At 35.3% G+C, this 12,044-nt stretch overlaps 2 protein-coding genes across 2 annotated transcripts; one reads left to right on the forward strand and one right to left on the reverse strand.

The window, feature by feature from the left end:
• Positions 1-669: 669 nt before the first annotated feature.
• LOC114741405 (protein DETOXIFICATION 14-like) lies at positions 670-5,102 on the reverse strand. Its single transcript, XM_028929658.1, has 6 exons — positions 4,857-5,102; positions 2,500-3,044; positions 2,209-2,295; positions 2,018-2,074; positions 1,339-1,783; positions 670-744 (listed from the first exon to the last, which is right to left on the reverse strand). The coding sequence occupies exons 1-6, from the start codon at positions 5,100-5,102 to the stop codon at positions 670-672; spliced, it is 1,455 nt and encodes a 484-aa protein (XP_028785491.1).
• Positions 5,103-10,180: 5,078 nt separating this feature from the next.
• Positions 10,181-11,566, forward strand: LOC114741406 (uncharacterized). Its single transcript, XM_028929659.1, has 2 exons — positions 10,181-10,763; positions 11,298-11,566. The coding sequence occupies exons 1-2, from the start codon at positions 10,181-10,183 to the stop codon at positions 11,564-11,566; spliced, it is 852 nt and encodes a 283-aa protein (XP_028785492.1).
• The last annotated feature ends 478 nt before the right edge of the window (positions 11,567-12,044 follow it).

The raw sequence follows: 12,044 nt of genomic DNA on the forward strand, positions 1-12,044 counted from the left end.
CTAATGAGATTAGGTTTAGCAGAAATGGTTAAGTCTCCCATAACGTGGTTATTTCAATATTTTCTATATGAGAAAAAGATTATTGCGACCGGCAGGACCATAGGAGTGGAAATAATGCAGAGGTCGATCTAATTGGGCTGGAGCAAGTCATCATTTTCGGCTTAGAATGTCATACATGGACCCAAGAACTTAAGTGTCCCCTTTTAAAAAATTTGGCCATAACTTCTTTATTGATATAATTAATTAAAGATTATAATAAAAATATGGACGTAATTAATTAATAAAAAATTTAATAAATGTTAAATAAATTTAATTTATCTTTTTTGTCATTTCTCTTACCTATAGTTGAGCATTTAACAAGGGAAACCCGACTTGATGTTTAATCATGTTGGATCTCAAAATTAATCGAGAAAGCATAGCCAACCCAAAAAAAAAGAAAAAAGAAAATCAGATGCAGGAACCAAATCAAGTATAGGACCTTGTGTAGTTGTGTATTTCATTTTGAGATTGCGTTTAATTGAAATCTCTATTAAACAATTAAAAGGGTCCAAATTTCTGGTCTCGTATCATTTGATATCTATTTTTTTTTTAAAAAAGTTGTAAATAATTACAGAACATGGCCAACCACATTTGAGATCAAGCACTTGTGGCAGGATTTGGTCATAGTTATTAAGGTTGGTTCACTGTTTCATTGGCATCATCGGGAGGTCTCGAATCAAATATTCTTTGCCTTGCCCTTTGTGCCTGCACACACCAACACATTCTATTTAACACCATAATTGAGATTTGTTTCAATTCTCTCTTAAAACATGCCAAAATCAATTATGAACCAAAAATCAAATGCATAACTTATCTCATGAACTACCAGACATTCATTATATTTTTTATTTCAGGATTGTCCTTTTCACTTGTAAGATGTGATTCATGGTTTTAAATAATAGTAAATTTGAAAAATAGTTTTCACTTTTAAATAAATTTAAGGGTTAAGGTGCATTAGATACTCTAAATTATTTTCTCAGGTGCATCCAACACCTTAAAGTATTTTACGTTGTGTCTAGCACCCTGAAGTATTTTTCAAATATGTCCAATATTCTGAAGTTTTTTTTTTTTTGCCTTAGTATTGGATGCATAAAAAAAATATTTTAAAATGCTAGACGCATCGAAGAAAAAAAATTTAGATCGCCAGATACATAAAAAAAATACTCCAAGGTCCTAGACGTGCCATAAAGTACTTTAAGCCTGGATGCAGCTTAACGCTAAGGATTTATTAATTTAACCACCTCTCCTTGATACAGAAGAAAAGGCTAGAGAGAGAGAGAGAATGGAGGGATTAGTTACCTGTGAAGACCAGTTAGTGAGAGCAGTGATTAGAGAAAGAAGAAAAGATTGGAGGAGGGAGCCAGAGAGGAGTCCAATCCACAGACCCTTTGATTTCCAATGAGCAAGGAAGGCAAGTGAAGTGCCCACAGGAACTCCCACCACATAAAATGCTCCGATGTTGACGTACGCTCCCACATGTTGCCACCCACTTCCTCTGGCCACTCCTGAAATAACAGCTTGGAGGGAGTCCAAGAACACCGACAGACACAGAAGAGGTGCGATAGATCCAACGTAGTGGACAACGTCGTGGTCGGAGTTAAAGGCATAACCCAGAAAGTGTCTGCATCCTAGCAGTGTTCCACTCACAATGCATCCCTCTGCCACTCCCAGTATTATCCATACTCTCACTGCTCCTTTTGCTGCTTCTACGTTCCCTGCTCCTACCTCGTTCGCTACTCTAGTGCTGTTTCATCACATCAGCCAAATATATATATCCACATAAATAAATCACATAATTAATTAAGATATAATATGATATAATGTACGTACGTGTGTTGTGTTATGAGTTCCATATCAGGAAGCCTCATAAGTGAAATACGGTTTATAAGTTTCCAACAAGCAAGTCTTTTAGGATGGGCTCTTATTTTGAACTTGTACTTTGTAACACAAGGCCATGTTTAATTAGTAAAGAACAAACCTGGCCGCAGCGCCAAGCCCATATGGTATGGTAAAGTGCAAGGTTGAGATTGTAAGGCTGATCACAGAAAAAGGGGAATTATATTAACAAAGAAAATCCAATATATATTCATAAAATAAAGAGTGTAAGATTTTGCGATGAAACCCACGTTAATTTGATAAAGACAAAAGTTGCTAGTTAAAAATGCTTACCATATAGATAAGACAGATGTCTCTAACTTTGGATTTGGAAAGAGTCCAGCCAGCAATACAAACAACTCGCATGCCCACCACTTCAGACTGGACAAAAATTGAAGTTTTACATCAAACATCAGAAACATGACGACAATATTCACAAGTAAAACCTAATCCCATTTGGAATAGCTGTGACTAAGTGATTTTGCGTTGTATAAGGTACGTAGTTATGTGAATGTGAGAGGGGTTTTGCCTCGTAAAACACAAAATCACTTGTTGTAAGCTGATTAAAGAGAGAACGATGCGTACCAAACCATAACTGCAGATGGAACAGCAAATCGAAAGAACTCTGATATACCAAGAAAACCCTGCTTCGTAAAACTGATCCTGGTCTTCTCACATGCAGAAGAATACTTCATGTACAACACCAGAAAAATCACGTTGAACCAAGCACAAACACTAAATGAGATCGCGGCACCTACAAGCCCTAGCTTCAACTTGAAAACCAGAGCCCAACACAGAACTCCATGGAAGCACAAGGCGAGAGAGGAGCTTAAAAGCAAGGGAAAGATCAGACTTTGAGTCTGGAAATATCTGGAGAGAGGCTTGAGAATTGCAGAAGCGAACAGTGCAGGTATGAGCCAAAGAGAGTAGGCGCGCGCTTGCATGGAGATCACTGGGTCTTGCCCTAAGAGTGGGAGTAATTTGTGGAAGAAACTCCAAAGAACTGAGATTGGGACACAAACCATAGAGAGAGAGATAATTGCGGTGTAAGTGTAGATCCCTAGTTTGTGATATTGTTCTGCTCCGAAAGCTTGCCCACATAGGGTTTCTAATCCACCTGCCATTCCTGACTGTTCCACATTCATATGAAAAGCCCACAATTTTAAAGCCTTAACTGTTGCTCCTAAATGTAAGAGTTAATAGAATGATTTGTTTTGAGTCTAAATATAATATCTTAATTCGTTTTATCTCCAAAAATTATATATATATATTTTTTCATATTAAAAATTTCTCATTAAGGGAGTAATTTTAAATGAGATATTTTAAGGAAATCAACTTAACCCATATTTTTTTTATAAATAACCAAACTAATTTTTTTTTAATTTTTTGACAAATTAGTTATCTAGTTTGGATACCTTAAATTCGACAAAAGACAGGAAATATATAAGAAAAATCCTTGTGATGTCTATGTATTAAGTGTCAGATGTGTGTGCATGCTGTTGTTTTATTCATGCACACACACACACACACATATTTGTGTGCGTGTATTTTTTTTTTTGGTTTTCAAAACATATCTGCACTAATCTAATGAGTAAATGTCATCAAATGGGACTTTTTGTATGTTTCTATACTGCGTTACTTAATTGGAGAGGTCACGAGCCATAGTCTATAGTATGTGTGTTAGATTGTGTATGTAACTAAACTTGTATATGACACTAAGCTAAACAAAAATTTATGGAATATTCATCATCATATTAGAAAAGCAAAATCATCTTATAGCATAATTTATATTAGTATTCCTTAGGGAATGCAGATGCGTTGTGCACCGGGCTACCTTTTTCTTCTTGGCTCTAAAATTTTGGATCCAAGTGCTTTTTTGTATTTTAAAAAAAGTTAAACATCGCGTTATTCAAATATGAGAATTATATGTTAGTCTGGTGGCAAAATAATTAGCATCGAGTAAGCAATACATACAAAAAAAATGAGACGTGAAGCAAATCTAAATTATATATAGGTTAACAATTACGCGAGCTTTTGTTTATATATCTCATGTAAATTAATCAAGTGCTTATTACGGTAACACGTTCTAATTGGAAAGACTGTCTCAATTAATCTTTTTTATGGAAATTACTGTATATTAAAACCTATGCCTTTTCAGGATTAAATTGAGCTTGCAGAAAGAAATTTTCAACACAAATTAACAGTCATTATAATATAAATATATGTAATACAACATGAAATCTATAAAAAGTCATGATTCACGTCAATTTTTTTTTTTGAACGGGAGATTCACCTCAAACTTTGTATAACATACAAGTTTACATTCTAACTATTATAACATACAAGTCATCAGTGAAGATCAGCTCGCAGCAATGGTGCGATTAAATATTTTGGCAATAACAAAAGAAAACAAATTATGCAACTTGACAACAAAACCAGGAGACACTCTTCCCAAAAATAAAAATTGAATTAATCACCAAATCAACAAAGGACAATAAAAGGATTCTGCAGGCTCTGTGTTTGATTTTGATCTTGCCATATAAATTATAAATTAATTAACATATATGATGGCAATAAAACTAACATATATATATTTATATTTAATTTGTACATGCATATTTCAAAATTTGTTTCTAATAAGGAATAATCGAAAAAAGAGAAAACTGGGAAAAAAAATACCCCATAAAAATTTTATTGGTAAGAATTATCAGATAAATTTTTATGCAGAAGTTAGTATCACCAGCAAATATTGTACCCACGAAGTAGTAACGCTCTAATTTATATCCACCTTGTCAATAAAATTTTTAACAAGGGATGTTTTCCAAATTTTTCCAAAAAATATTCTTCAATACTTGAAAACCAAACTTAGGCCAATATGGACACTGCACTAAAAATTTAAAGCTGATCAAGTAATGAAGTTTGGAAGAAAATGAAGAACTTACTAAGAGACTAAAGCCAGAGACATTGGTGAGAGAAGTGGCAATGGCGATACTGGCAAGAGAGAGTTGGCCCAAGTGACCCACCATCATCATCGATACCACCTGCACCAGATACTGCGCCACCGCCACTGCCACCATCGGACCGGCGATCCTTCCTCCTTTCTTCACTTCCTCCATCCATCTTATCCTCTTCTCATCATTTCTGATCATCTCACCTCCCATTGATGCCGCCGTCCTTGTTCCATCCATATCTCTCAGGTGATCGATCTCACTTTTCTACCTACACTTGAGAATTCCTTTAATTATGACCATATGTGAGCAAATGAATGAATCGATTTATCACTTTGGATCTGTTTGGACGATTTCTCATCCAAATAAACACACGCAGACACATATATTTTGATCCCTTTTGGCTCTGCCTTTGGTATCTACAAAGAGGCAAAACCTTGTGTGAAGCTAGCTAGCTCTTTTTCCTCACAACCCTTGGTTGCTTCCACAAGTGCTGAAGATATTATTCCATATGACTGGCATTTATACATGCTTTGAGATTTGAACATATGATGTGAATGAATAAATAATAATTACCATTTTTTTTAATAAGCGATGGAGGATTCATTGGTCGTTCACATTAATTATATATTTTTCTTGCTTTGCTTAAAATAATTATATTATATGATCACACATACACACATATATTTATTTGTTGAGTCAGAATCATGATTTTAATTAACTCAAATTTGTGACTTATGAGAGGGATGGATAAAACATTATTTAATATTAGGCTAGGTCCCTTTCTAAACCCAAATTTACTACTAATTAAAGGCCACTAAACTACAGGTTATAGAAAGAAAGACCTACATTCAAAGGCATGTCCCAGGCAAGTATAAATTTATCTATATGACTCGAAGGCATGTCCCAAGCAGTTATGAATTTGTCTATGCATGTTTGCTACAATACATAGATATATGTATGTATCCATTTTTTAAAATTTTATTATTTTTTAACTTTTTTTGTCAAAAAAAAAGAGCTGCTGATAGGCACATCAAATGGATGAATTAATTAAGGCATGGAATGTGGATGCAAAGAGAGTTGCTTGTGACGTTAACACATACTGAAAGCTAAGTCTGAAACATTTTCAAGGTGCTGCCTAACCCATAGGAATCATTGACTAACGTAATTTGCAGTCTTTTTTTTTTTCGCTTTCTTTTATTTTTCCAAGCCATTTAAGTATTATATATGTGTTTGCAGTGTATTAGATGTGAAATGCAACCCTGTGGAACCAATATTCGTTTCTGCTTGTACTAATTTAGCATCTGAAGCTTGAAACCCTTTAGAAATTAAAATTTTAAACTAACTGAATGTGATTGTTGATTCCTGTTATGCTTGGCTCAAAAAAAAAAAAAAGCCTCTTGAACTTGTCCTTGTCCCATCCAGGATAAGGGCATTCATGGGATGGAACTGAAAATGGGTCAAAAAGTTTGGCTTGTGTCATTGTTGGGATAGGTTGTCTCGATTCTATTTTTTTTTTTATAGCGGTTTCTAAGTTTAAAAAGTTCTTCCTCCAGATATTTCTTTTGAGATGAGATCTCCTTTTAGAATTATACTACCACTCACTCATTGTAACTTTTAGATCAAAACCTTTGATCTTGGTAAGTCAAAGATAGGATTTTACTGGATACGGTGAAAGATTGTGTGATATGTAAATACTCCTCCGATCTTAAATATAAGACCCTTATATAATATATATAAAGATATTATATTTAGTACTGGATGAGTATTATGGAGAGAGAATATAGAATCAGTAAGAGGATAAGATGGAATCCTTTGGATACAGGCTTTCGAATATGCTCCTGTATATACATGTATTCAATCACTGTGAAATAGACATTCTTCCGCGCATGCGTATTTCTCAGTCGTCCACCATTTGATTACAAAGAGTTTTAAATTATTTCAGTTTGATTTGATATTTGATTACAACTGATCAGATTATTGTTTTGATTGCAGCATTAAAAGTCCAAAAGAATCCAATGATAAAGGTATTGAGCAATCGAAGGAAAGCAAATGAGCTAGAAAAATGATTGTTGCATGTTTGAAAAAGGAAATTCTACCAAAGCAATAATGCCATGTGGAAAGGAGACTTTGTAGATACTATGATGAAGAGATCACATCTCAGCGTTCGGATCTCAAAGAATACAAGAAACATGAACATGCATGAATAAGAATATACGACAAGATAAGAACGAAGAAATATACACTACACAATAAACTTTGCTATTATACATGTGAGTTTGTGATGTCATTATTATATTTTCTATTTAGGTAATTAAGAGCAACATGCACGAACCTTATATATTACTTCCAACCTTAATTATAAGACCTCATTTATAAAAAAAATCTCCACAAGAATTGTATAGGTTAGAGGGCTAGACTATGATAAATAATTCTCTAGTTTACTCATTTACTTTTCGCTATCTATATTTACACTAGCACTCTCTCACAATAACAACAGTGCTTTGATTGAAAGATTAAGTTTAGAGAGCTATCTAGAGAGGGTTGTGATTGACAGGAGGCTGACCTTGCAGCAAATACATTGTATTCCTTCAAATAAACGCGTAAGAGGGGAAGCCAATGCGAATTAATATGGCCGCAACGTGAGAATTATGTTCAATAGGGATGCCAGCTGTCTCGCTAAAAATATTACTGCTTCTATCTTTAATATAGGACCTAATTATGAAGTTAATTTTGGTCTTAAATATAAGACTTATTTCTTATATTTATCAGTTTTTCCTGAATTACTCCTATAGATACTTCTTCAACTATAATCAAATAAAAGAGGAAGGGAAAGTATTAATCAAGATGATTATAGTATTTTAAAAAAAAACATGTCACATTTTTTATAATTAACTAACTTACCTAACTTCTTTAATCTAATTAAATTAGTTAAATAAATCTTATATTAAGAACCGAAATAGTGGTATTTAATGGGCCTAACAAGATGCTTTGGGGATTGTGTTAAAAAGTCAAATTAAAGTCATTCAATCGGCTTGGATCCCTCTCAATACGTCACCAATTAAGGTTTAAATTTCTGATAAGAACAGTACCCATATTTAATGTTAGATAATATCTCTAATATAATTATCTCCAATAAAAAAATTTATCTAGACCGGTTGTTTTGATGGGAGAATTGTAATTAAGTCCCAGTGAAGGGATTTAATTTTTCTAAGGTTCGTTGACCATTGAAGAACATATGACAAGTTTCAGTATAGAAAATGTTAACTATTTTTTTCTGTTTACTTGCCATTAGGAATTTAAAAATTTAGAGTAATTAAATTCTTTTCTTAAAATTTAGTTGTAGTCGTCCCTTTTTTGGATCGATCTGATAAGCTTTGCATCACTTTCTCTTCTATATAGTTGCGTCTGCCTCTAACAAATATCCATAATTTTTTACACCGGTTAACACAATGGACAGTCTAGAAACTAGAAAGAGGACTTTTTCTTCCTCTCTTTTTTTTTAATAAAAATAATGGCCTCTTTTTCAACTGGTTATAGAACTAACTTTCAAAACCGATTAATTTATGTAAGACTTGATTGGGATAATGTTTAAAATTATTTATGAGCAGATTTTACATATCGAGACAAAAACTATTTTCACATATTTACCTTATATTTTATAAATTATAATTAAAAAATTACTTAAAGCTATTTCAAACGGCTTAGACTGGTTTTAGTCCAATCCAGAAGGCTATTTCTCATCGGTGTAAATAACCAACTTTCTGCACTAGGACATGTCTTTGTTGTTTTAAAAACAGATGCAGTAAAAAATGGTGTGGACAATTTTAAAATTATGTAGAAAAGATAGAGACTTTTCTATATTTGTTTTTAAGACCAAACATAAATACTTTTATAAATTTATCTTCTAGAACAGACGTGAATAAGCATACTCGTTCAGGCCCCCAAAATAAACATCGATAGCTCTCTAGAACGACAAGCTCCTCCTGCAATAGTGCATATTTGAGTTTTCCAAGAGATAGAATACGATTAAATCTATTAATATCAAAAGGGTATAATCAGTGTTGTTAAAATCGGGAGTCAACTAGCTGAGTTCACCATGTTTACGTTAGTAGCTCAGAACATCGAGTTCACTCATTTATAAAATCATTTCAGGTTATAAACTCGGTCATAACTCGGTCAACATCTCCCTTCTAAGACTGAGGTGAGCGAGTCAGAAATCTGAGTCGTAAAATTCTAAAATTTGACCCCAAAAAAAGTGTAAAAATAAATGACAGTATAAATTTTTTTTTTTTAAAAAAATTTCCTCCGATCTTTAATATAAGACCTAATTGTTAAGTTAATTTTGGTCCTAAATATAAGACATATTTTTCATATTTATCAATTTTTTCTAAATTACTATTATAGAAACTCCCTCAACCTCAACTTATCATCAAGTAAAAGAGGGAGAGAGAATATTAAGAAAGATAATCAAATTAGTTAAATAGGTCTTATATTAAAAATCGGATGAATATATAGTTATCCTATTTTATTATGAAGGTGTAGACTCCCTTTGTGTTGTCGTATATTTCCAAGCTTATACCTTTAACTTTTCCTTCTACATCCAAAACCCAGCAACTTTTCTAGTGGTTTTTCTAGGTTTTGAGCTATTTGATACGAAGAGAAAGAGGAAGAGGAAGAACTTTGGAGTGAAAATTCAAGATTTTAACTAGCGAGAAAGTTAGAGAGAGAAAGAGTGTTTTTGTTTTCGTGAGTTCCATGCATCCGAGTGAAGATCCTCCCAAAACTCAACCCTTGATCATCCAATGGAAGACAAGGGGCTAATGGAAGGAGGTCAGAGTAACTTTTCGAGCCTTACTGAGAAACGAGAAACCAGGGACTGATTGCCACTACCTTCGAAGAAGCAGGAGATAGATAATGGTGGAAGAGACAAGGTTCAAAGAAAGGAGGGAATGCTTACAGGTGAAAGCTCAATGCTCCCAAGGGAAGAGGAATGGATGATTATAGAAGAAAATAGACCTGTTACGGTACAACAAACGCTACTAACATATAGAGAAGTGCTCAGACCGAGAGAAAACAAAGACACTGACCAGGAAGGAAGGAACCAAAAAAGTAAAGAATGGGATGGGAACCTGATTTTTGGGGACCCAAAAGACCTGGCTGAAGGAGTCATGGTTACAAAGACTGACTGAGGTGTGAACATTGAATTCTCAGAAGAGGAAAAAAGAAGACTAGAAAAACACTGGCAACAATCGCTGATAGTCAAGCTACTGGGGGGAACGACGGGTTTCATGCAACTTAAGAGGAAGGGACAGCTCATGTGGGGCAAGGTAGGAGCTGTAGATTTATCTGTGATTGGAAATGGATATATGATCGCCACATTTCAAGAAAGAGAGGACTATTTCTTTGCTCTAGAAGGAGGGCCGTGGATGGTGCAGAATCATTACCTCACAGTCCAAATGTGGAAGAGGAATTTCAACCCTTGGAATGAGAAAATCCAAAAGGTTGCCATCTGGGTCAGACTACCAGGATTGCCAAGGGATTATTATGATAGAAAATTCTTCTACAATCTAGGAAATAGAATTGGCACTGCTATTAAAGTGGGTGAAATGACCCTCACCAAAGCAAGAACTATGTATGCAAGAATGTGTGTGGAAGTGGACTTGAAAGCCCCACTTCTACTGGCTTACTCGGTGGATGGAAAAAACCGCAAAATTGAATATGAGGGGCTACAGCTTATTTGTTTTAATTGTGGAAGGTTTGGGCATGATGCTGAACACTGCCCATTGAAGATGCAACAAGGTTTGAAGGAAAGAGAGAGAGGAGAGGAAGGGTCCAGGCCGGAAACAGAAAATGCTCACCAGAAAGGAATTGTGGAAGGAGGGACGGCAAAGGAATACGGTGAGTGGATGGTGGCATAGGAACCGAGACATGGGAGATGTGCGGGGAACTAAGAAGGAAGGGTTGGAGAAGCACTGAAGAAACCTGTCAAACTTGAAATGAAACTAGCCACATCATCAAGGTTTGCAGTACTAGCAGCAGAAGAAGCTGTAGAAAAGCCGAAAGAAATGGAGGTGTCTGAAAGAAGACCTTTGAGGGAAATTTTAACCAATCAAGGGAAGAAAGAAGGGGGCCAAGCTGTTTTTGACAGACTAAAAAGATAGAATAGTGGTAGAAGGGAACAATCAAGGTCGGTAGAGGGCAGGTTGAAAGCTAAGCTAGGAAAGGAGAAAGTTAAGGAACCTAAAAAGCAAGTTCCAGTTGAGAGTTTAAGGGGAAACATGAAAGAGAGAGAGACAGAGGCAAGTCAGATGGGTAGAAAAGTGAATACCGGGGGATCCAACAGTGTAGAGGTATAGGAGAGAAAAGGGGCTTCTGGACATGGGTTGGTAGTGATTCCAGAGACAATAAGAAACGGTACTGTTCCTGAACCAGGTATAGGCTTAATTGGACTGGACTGTGGGCCCAAAGTCAAACAGGATGGAATGATGGTTGAGAAGATAATGGACAATTTTTTAAATATCCTACCCACGAATGAGGAAGGAATATTGACCAGTGAGGAAAACAAACCACCACACCTAGTGGACAACATGGAAATGGTGGGCCTACCTGTTGTGGAAAGGATGATTGGGGAGCAAGAACAAGAGGATTTGCTTTATGAAATGATTCAGGAGGGCCAGGGAGGGCGTCTAGAGTTCACCTAGGTTAGCTAGTGTGTTACGGACTTCTCTAGCTTATTATTTTAATGATTATAGTATAGAATGCAAGAGGGGCAGCCAGAAGGGAGTTCGGTAATGCCGTTAAGGAATTGAAAAGGAGATATAAGTCGAAGTTGTTGGTTTTAGTAGAGACATGATGCAATGGGGAGAATGCACAAGAGGTTATAAGAAGGTTGAATTTCAATCATCATGAAATAGTAGATGCTACGGGCATGTTTGGAGGTATTTGGATCCTATGGGATAATGATGAGATAAGCTTCAGAATGATCATAACTCACAAACAACTCTTACATGGAGAATTACTCGGGGTCAGGCCCCACCCTTGGATGTTCACAGCCATCTATGCAAGCCCTAGAGAAAGAGAAAGAAAAGATTTAGGGGAAATCACAAATAAAGACCCTCGAATTAGCAAAATCACTCAATGGTCACCTGAATTTGCTAAATTATCATGAGGGACCCGGTC

This window comes from Neltuma alba, unplaced genomic scaffold, assembly GCF_004799145.2.
Source record: "Neltuma alba isolate B1F8T4 unplaced genomic scaffold, ASM479914v2 tig00003392_pilon, whole genome shotgun sequence".
In the NCBI taxonomy this organism is placed as follows: Eukaryota; Viridiplantae; Streptophyta; class Magnoliopsida; order Fabales; family Fabaceae; genus Neltuma; species Neltuma alba.

Bases quoted from the DNA above. Each gene is read 5' to 3' on its own strand.
- LOC114741405 (XM_028929658.1), bottom strand. From the start codon at position 5,102: ATGGATGGAACAAGGACGGCGGCATCAATGGGAGGTGAGATGATCAGA. The intron at 3,045-4,856 runs GTAAGTTCTTCA...AATGTGGAACAG, and splicing joins TCTCTGGCTTTAGTCTCTTA to TCAGGAATGGCAGGTGGATT. The intron at 2,296-2,499 runs GTACGCATCGTT...ATTTTTGTCCAG, and splicing joins CCATCTGCAGTTATGGTTTG to TCTGAAGTGGTGGGCATGCG.
- LOC114741406 (XM_028929659.1), top strand. From the start codon at position 10,181: ATGTGGGGCAAGGTAGGAGCTGTAGATTTATCTGTGATTGGAAATGGA. The intron at 10,764-11,297 runs GTGAGTGGATGG...TTCCTGAACCAG, and splicing joins AGGGACGGCAAAGGAATACG to GTATAGGCTTAATTGGACTG.